Below are 8,480 nucleotides of genomic sequence, written 5' to 3' on the forward strand. Positions count from 1 at the left end.
AAGATGGGAAGATAAGGACGATAGATGTTTCATAGGAAAGAAGAAGCGAACCACACCTGAGCATCCGTCAACCACCCACTAACCAGAGCAAATTTACCCGAAATGTTTAAAAACTTTCCAGCATGGTATGGACACTTCTGGGATAAAGAGACACAAACTAAAATATAAAAAGGGAATTCATCCCAGTTCATTATTGTATAGGCTACCTAATGACTGGATCTCTACAATACAACAATATGTTTTGAGAGTAGTAAAAATGTTGAAAAATAAAGAACTGGGTGATGTATTATGCAGCTCACTAGAATCTGCTGTGTAACGATCAGGCTCTTTGCCACTGCAAGCAGAAGATGAGAGTTGGATTCCTAAATAGGGGAGTTTATTATCAAGTAGGCCTATCTTGTTCTATCCCAATCAGCAAAGGATGTCCTCGACTTTAAAAGTTAAAGTGGTGGTTTTAGTAAGAATTTTACAGCGCTTGCAACACAATTAGGTCATATATAAGTGCAGACGATCAGAGCTGCTACAAGAGAGAAACAAACCAAAAAAAGGAGAAAAGATAAGGAGCATAAATGTTTGATAGTTAGAAGGAGCAAACCACACCAGAGCACACGCCATCCACCAATGTTGTAAAAGCTTGCCCCCGAAATTATCTAAATTGAGTCAAAGGGGGCACAAATATGTATCAATTTTTAAAAAACTAGCTGGGCCCTCGTTCGATGAACGGATTGAGACAGAATCGTGTTGATTGTTCCCAGTAGCAAGAAAAAGAATTTGACAAAGGAGTCCAGAAAAAGCGATGATGGGTATTAAACGAAAGGATCACAGTCGAATTTAGCACCAACTAAAGAAAGAAAACATCAGGCTAGATCTATACGGGTCGCACACTCAAAATAGTGATCGAACGGAAGTATGATTTGAAATAAACAAAAAAGGCGGATTTTCTAAAATTACAGAGACAGCGGAAGCTTCGGCCTACAAAAACGATCGGGGAAATAAAGAATCTTAGCTTTTTGCAGCAAAACTGTCTCAAAACTGCAAAAATGAAGGGCGTCATGATCTGGAGAATATTTTTTTAAATCTTTAGGCGAAAACTGCATGTCAATAGATGCAGCCATTAAAAAGCCTTTTGAATGGCAAAATTCGGCCACCACAAATAGATAATAGATACGTTTATAACACAATGCACCTGCTGAGCAGCTCCTTCGCTTCCTCATCCTGCACACCCTCAAGAAGCTTCTCAAACTCTTCAGCTTGAACTTCTCGTGGGAAGTCTCTGTAGCCATACTTGTGAGACATCAGGGACTGGAGGGAATAAAAACCATGTTCTAATACAAGTGGAACAAATATTTAGCCTTTAGACAGTTCGAGAGTTTCTTTTATAGAAAAGTTTTAGTAAGCGTTTTATGGCACTTGAAACACAATCAGGTCGTATGAGAGCCTGAGAGTTTCAGGATCGTTGACAAAAACAACAGCTCAAGAGTGGATCCAGGCAAACAGAGTTTCTGAGTTTTTGTTGGGGGCGGGGGGGTTAATGGTTTTTTTTAGTAAGTGTTCTACGGCGCTCGCAACTGTATAACTGTATGAGCGTGGCGGGACACACCAAACATTTTCAGTTGGTAGGAAATTTAGAATTTTGCCTAGGAGGAGGCCGAAGCCTACTCTCATAGATTTTGGACCTACAAAGGATCTTTAACATGTGCAACTTGCACAAAGGACCTCCAAGATTTTTCGCCCTTGTCCGGGAAGACTAGATTTAGATCTTACCTACCATAAGATCAGGGGTGTGGCTGAAAGACAACAGTAAGAAGAAGCCATGGAGAAGAAGTAGAAAGGCTGCAGAAAGAGTCAGGCACCCAGAGGAGGGGGCAAAGGAAGTGAGGGGGTGGGGATCAGAATGCATAGCAGGCAGCAGTCATGGTCCTGACTGAACTGCCGGCCTCAGGACAGCTGGTCATAAAGGAATTAGTGGCCAATTCACACCCACAATTTCAAAAATGACTCAAGGCATTAAAAACAAAGGAGTTTTACCGATGATTGTTTGTAGAAACAGTATGAGTGGCCTTGTGGCACAAAAAAAATATGAGTGGCCTTGTGGCACAAAACAATATGAGTGGCCTTGTGGCACAAAACAATATGAGTGGCCTTGTGGCACAAAGGGTGGACAAATATTGTTTTATTCAATTTCATTATTTTGAAAGGCGCCTGGTTTCACCATGATGCCACTCATTATCAGCATGTACACCGAAGTGCTCCCTTGTATCTTAGAAAAAGACAAGATATTCTTAAGCCACTTGTCACTATTTCCTATTTGCACTGAATACTAATGAGAGTTTCTTCCGTTCTGAGAAGGAACTAATTTTGAATTTCTTTTTCAAACTGACATTTACTTTGAATTGTCATGCAGTGTCACTGACATGCACGGGGAACCTTTGAGATTTTCAACCATTTAACCACTAGTAGTTGTAGATGAAAAAGTTTCACGTCCCAATCAACACAATTAAGACCATTTATGAGGCGGGCTGATTTGACCCTGCCTGTATAGGTCAACCAGCGCTGAGAGGGATACATCTACCCAGCAGACAGATGAAGAAACTTGATAATTAAAACCTCTCAATGTGGAATCAAACTCACATCTTTTGCACTTGACGATGAAACACCTAACTGCCAAACAATAGAAGCCAATTGCAAGCAACATGAGACCAATTCAAATAAGCAATGCTGACTGCTGAACTACCTGAAAATGAATGCTTCTTATTATTCTTCTGTTGCCACTCGTTCATGGCTGACTTCCGGATCTCTTCCGTAGCAGAATTTGATTGCAAGAATGTTAGACGGAAAAAAAATTAAATCTCAGCAGCATTACTGTGTCCCAAATGGATACTGCTCACTCTTACCATAAAGCAGGGTCCAGTTGATTGCTTCTTGCAGAGCTCTACTTCTCTCAGACAGATTTCAGTGGTCATGTGATCATCTTGTGCTTCGTCACGGATCCCCCATCTCATATCTACAACCTGAGGAATGAATTATAAAGCACATAGAGTATGCTGTAGAGCATGGATACGAGCTTTATAAAAGCAATTATCATTATTATTATTATTATTATTATTATTATTATTATTATTATTATTTTTATTATCAATAGGAGTGGGATTTCCCATTCCCGATCTTATATATGTTCAACCTGACTAAGGAAACAATAAATGTACGACAAATTCTCCATTTCATAAGTGTAATCTAAAGAAGAAACAAGGTGTATTCGATGGATTTCCTATTTCATATCTGTACCTTGATGAAGAAACAAAAATATGCCATAAATATCCCATCCCACATCTACAACCTAATCAATTTTTAGATATATATATATATAATATATATAGTATAACACAGATAGGTCAAACACAGAGGACTCGAAATCACTCATCCGTCAAGCTGTGCGTCGCGGCCCCGTTTTTTTTCATCTTTACCTTTGTAAGAAAACTACGCAAAGACAGTCAAACTAATTACGCTACCGAAGAGGTCTGAAGTCAATGTCCTTTGGGTGCACTTAAAACAAAATAATAATAATAATTTTTTGTGTTGAAAGGAAAAAGGCAAGACCGGTTAAATACGACCTTCCCAATTCCACAGTCGAAGTAGCTAGCTGTGTGATTTTTAGTGCGCTGCTCGACATTCATGAGCACGCGAGCACACACACACACACAAACACACATGACACACACATCACGGAGTACCCCATTTTTCATTTCATCATGGCTTCAATTTCAACTAGAAACAAAACACAGCAAACACTTCCAGTCTACCCCGCTACTGCTCCTCATCACCATCACGTTCATCGCTGGACACGCCGGAGGAAGGGAAAAGGGTCGTACTACCCGCACTAACTAATTTCTACCGCACTCACTCATCAAAGGGCACTAAAGTAGTAATCTTTGTTGCTTCCCTTGATTCTCTGACACAGTCGATGCCATAACACTGTTCACGTGTCCCTCGAACTACGAATCCCTCGAACTACTAAGGCCGGCTCTGACGAATTCGTGCTATCCATGTTATACTATGGTTGATGCCCTATAGATTTTATAACTACAAATTGATCAAATGAAATTAGTTAAAAATACACAAGGAATGACCTATCTCACATCTGCAAGCTGATAAAAATTTTAAAACATACATGGACAATAATACTTGCAAACCAAATAAGTCTGAGATTAATAACTACTTTCAAGAAAGACTCCGCAAGAGTAAAGTGAGCAAGAAAATGGATAATATAATTTTGCACCAATGTTGTACTTTGTAATTTAAGCTCAATAAACTTGTACTGTATCTAGAAATCATGCAAGAGGGTTTCCAAATGGTTTTTCAAACAAAATTAAACTTGTCCTTATTTTAGACCATTCTTACAGAGGCCCACATCCTTACTGCTCTACTGTATTTTTACAGTACCTGAAAATCATAGCCTTTTGACTGGCAAAAAGCTTTCAGCTTAGGGTAGACTTTTTCCATCAGCCAGTTCCTTTCATGCCTTGTGTCTGTGAATATATTAAGATTCATTCTCAAACAATCAAAGTAACACTACTATAACTACTATGCCAAACTACTACAACTGGGCCTTTCCGACCCCCTCCAAAAAAATATTTTAAAATTTAAAAATTTAAAAAGCTCTTATATTGTTATATTACATTATGCTGAATCAAAACACTCTGAAGATGTAATATCACTAGTACACTACCGTGATATGTTAGAATAAAACAGCATTATTGAAACAGACACTAAAAGCCCTCACTAAGCTAACAAGCAATCATTTCACTTTTAATATAATATAACACAAATATTGCATAAGCAGTCATTGTCAAAGACATCTTATAACCATAATTCAAATTAGATCTGACAACCTAGCTATCGCTTTAAACAAATGATAAAAAAAACAGGCTTTTAAATAGTCATGAGACTATAAGCAACTGAAAGTCAAGTAATGTTGGCAGTCAGTTTTCAAATGGGCAGTCACCAGAGGCCAGAGAGTGTCCTCAACCCAAACATATTTACTTCTGCTATCAGTAGTCCTGTGACTATAAGCAACTGAAAGTCAAGTAATGTTGGCAGTCGACTTCTGCATCCAAGTACCGCCGTCAGTGGTGAAGCGGTAAAGTGATTTGCTGTCGTAAGCAGGACAGCCGAGTTTTGTGCTGGTGTACTGTATCCCTCTCAGCATGGGTGGGTAACGTATACTGTATCCCTCTCAGCATGGGTTGGTAAACATATACTGTATCCCTCTCAGCCTGGGTTGGTAAACCCGCCTCCTAAATTATATAAATCATGGATTGGGGTGCAAATACGTATCACGTATGGAGATTTTAACTCTTTAAACCCCATCGGGACGTTGGGAGCATAAGGCAGTAAGAACCCTGTTCACCATTGGCATCCGATACTAGTGACAACTGTTTCGCTTCATTCAGTGCTAGTTTTTTCTTGTTTTTTGGAATCATTCCGATCCAAGTTTTTTAATAATGACTAAGCCTTTGTATCAGCCACTTAGAATTTGGTGGAAAGCTTTTGGGGTAATAATGAATAATGAGACAAAGTGCACCAGGTTTAGGTGACTGTAGAAAAAACTCTGGGAAACTGGAAAAATCTAAGGGTTTAAAGAATTTTAAGTCATTTTTTTTTATCTTGGTTTTTCATTAGTGGTATCCTTCCTTTAGGGAACATCCAACATTCAAGCTTCAAGCAAACATGAAATTCTGACCATTTTTTTGTTCATAAGTTGTGAGTGCACAAAAATTGGAGGTCATGTCTCATTGAACATTCTAACCCTAGATAGCGTAGCTTTTCTGTAGATATCAATCTTAACATAAATGTTACAATCATCAAACAAGGAAGACACAGGGTGGGGAAAATATTAAACCCAGTATCTCAGTCTATGTTCTAGAATGCTATATTCAACTAAGCCTCTGTTGGCCCTGAGAGGCAGGATCCTAACAGTCCAACTACGAAATTGTCTATTAAGAGTTAATAGAGTTTTACAGCACATGCAACACAAATTGGTCACATAATTGCCAAAGAGTAGAGGTGTTACTTGAGAGAAACATACCAAAAAGAAAAGAGGAGTGGAGCTGAGCTGAGGAAGATAGCTGTTTGATGGAAGAGAAGTTGCAAACCACACCACAGCGCCCGCCAACCACATGCCAAAATTATCTAAATTGTGTTGATGCGGACGTAAAACATATGCAATCATTACACTCATTCTACAAAAACTCACCTGTGAAAGTGCTGCTGACAAAGATGCGAACTAGTTTTGCGACTGAAGGGCACTCGGCAGACACATCCCCTTTAAGGATCTGGGCAACATATGGTGGTTCATTCCCAACTGCCAGTTTCGCCAACGCTGCATAGGTTTCTGCCAAGGCAACTTCCAGCTGACATTTTGAAAATTGACAGACAAATAAAAACTCTTGTTTACAAATTTACTAATGATATTAACATTTGATTTGGTTTGGCTATACATGTATTATATTGAGAAAAGTCAGGCAACAAAAAATGTGTCCCCATTTACCAGCGCTGCTCAGTGGTGACGAGGCTCTAACAGATCTCCGTATTTCGGATACATTTTCACACTTACTCAATTTTTACATGGTCTTGTGATAACTTATTTCTCACTATGGATCTTAAGTCTTTCAGTTATGTCATATTTCTTGTATTTTTGATAGTTTTTAGCATGTCAGTGCAAATTCATCAGTGCAGTGTTTTGAGTGAATCTCAACCATTGAGAGAGACCTTATACAGTTCAGCGATGTTAAAACGCCTAAGACCGGCAGGCAAAAAAAGTGTTTTCAATGTCAATCTACCCCATGAATAGAGACCACGTAAACGGGGAAGGAAGGGAGGAATAAGTTTCAGAGCAAGGAAAATCATTTTTAAACCATTTGTACCTACAATCGTAACTGGTAATGCAGGGTCATTAAATAATCAAATGAATGAACTCTGTGCAAATGTTAGGTTTATGCACGAGTATAGAGAGGCCTCACTTATTTGTTTTATCAAGACGTGGTTCAAGGACAGTATTTCTACCAACAGTGTGGACATTGACGGATTCCATCTAGTACGTTATGACAGAATGATAGACTCTAAAAAAGAACGAGCCGGGGGAGTGTGTGAGTATGTGAACGAACACAAAGACACACCAAGAAATTACTGCAGGATACTTTTTGCTGATTTTTCATCCGCTTTCAACACAATCCAACCTCACATAATGGTTTCAAAATTAATTAACAAGAACATAAACAAGAACATTATAGCTTGGATTATTGAGTTCTTAACCAATCGACCTCAAAATGCAAAATTAAATAGTGTAAAATCCGACCTAATATTCACGAACACCGAGGTGCCCCCAAGGTTATGTAATCTCCCCTTTCTTGGTTATGCTCTACACCAACGACTGTACTTTTGATAACAAAATATCAAACTAATAAATTTGCGAATGATTTCACATCTACAAGGCCTTATAACAACAAATGAGAATGAATACCGGGATAATGCTGTAAATGTATTTACAAATTGATGAGATAACCACTTCCTTTTACTAAATGTTAAAAAGACAAAGGAATTAATAGTAGACTTTAGAGTAAAAAAAGACCAATTGCAACCACTGTTTATTAAAGATGAGGGGGTGGAGGTGGTAAGCTCTCACAAGCATCTTGGTATAACAATTCAAACTTGACTGGCATCCCTACGCTGCTCTTGTGTATAAAAAAGTAAATCAAAGAATATTCCTTTTAAAGAAATTTAAAAGTTTCCGTGTGGATAATGAGATTAAGTCCCTATTCTACCATTCTATGATTGAAAGCGTGCTATAATTTTATATTTGCTGCTGGGCTGGGGAAGTTGGGTGAAAGATAAAGAAAAATTTGACAGAACCATTATGAAAGCCAGCAAGATTTCTGGATATGATTTTACTAGAATTGATGAAATGTATAACACCACAAGTATAAAAGAGACAAAAAACATTATAAACGACCCATCACACCCCTTTTCCACACAAATTGTCAGACCACGCAGCGGCAGATACGTACCTCTAAAAATAAAGAAAGAAAGATATAAACAAAGTTTTATACCATCTAGCATATGGCTACTGTTGGAATAAGCATAGATGTGTATTGCTCTTTAGAGTATGTATTTGTATAACTCCAAAGGTCCTGTAATTAAATTCCTCCATGGCCTAGGCTGAATGATGCATCAGATGTCATATGTACATTGGGTCAGCTTTACTCCTCTTTTCACATTGAATTTTAATGAGAGTAATATATATAATTCAAATTTTCATGTACGCCTGCATGTGTTTTTACTGTTCTGTACAGCCAAGAAAAGTTTTCCTCTGGGATAATAAAGTATTATCTTATCTTATCATAATATTGTGTGTAACAATAATAAACATTCTGTCTGTCTGTCTGTCTGTCTGTCTGTCTGTCTGTCTGTCTGTCTGTCTGTCT

At 38.2% G+C, this 8,480-nt stretch overlaps 1 protein-coding gene across 1 annotated transcript in view; it reads right to left on the minus strand.

Moving 5' to 3' along the window:
• The window catches only part of LOC101864650 (NACHT domain- and WD repeat-containing protein 1), a 61,972-nt gene that overhangs the window by 50,916 nt on the left and 2,576 nt on the right, over positions 1–8,480 (minus strand). Inside the window, exons 4-7 of the mRNA XM_035972527.1 lie at positions 6,254–6,410; positions 4,441–4,526; positions 2,895–3,011; positions 1,187–1,302 (exon numbers count right to left, since the gene is read on the minus strand). Of these exons, the coding sequence (XP_035828420.1) occupies positions 1,187–1,302; positions 2,895–3,011; positions 4,441–4,526; positions 6,254–6,410 (476 nt within the window). The remainder of the gene's footprint in view (positions 1–1,186; positions 1,303–2,894; positions 3,012–4,440; positions 4,527–6,253; positions 6,411–8,480) is intronic.

This window comes from Aplysia californica, unplaced genomic scaffold (assembly GCF_000002075.1).
Source record: "Aplysia californica isolate F4 #8 unplaced genomic scaffold, AplCal3.0 scaffold00731, whole genome shotgun sequence".
NCBI lineage: Eukaryota > Metazoa > Mollusca > Gastropoda > Aplysiida > Aplysiidae > Aplysia > Aplysia californica.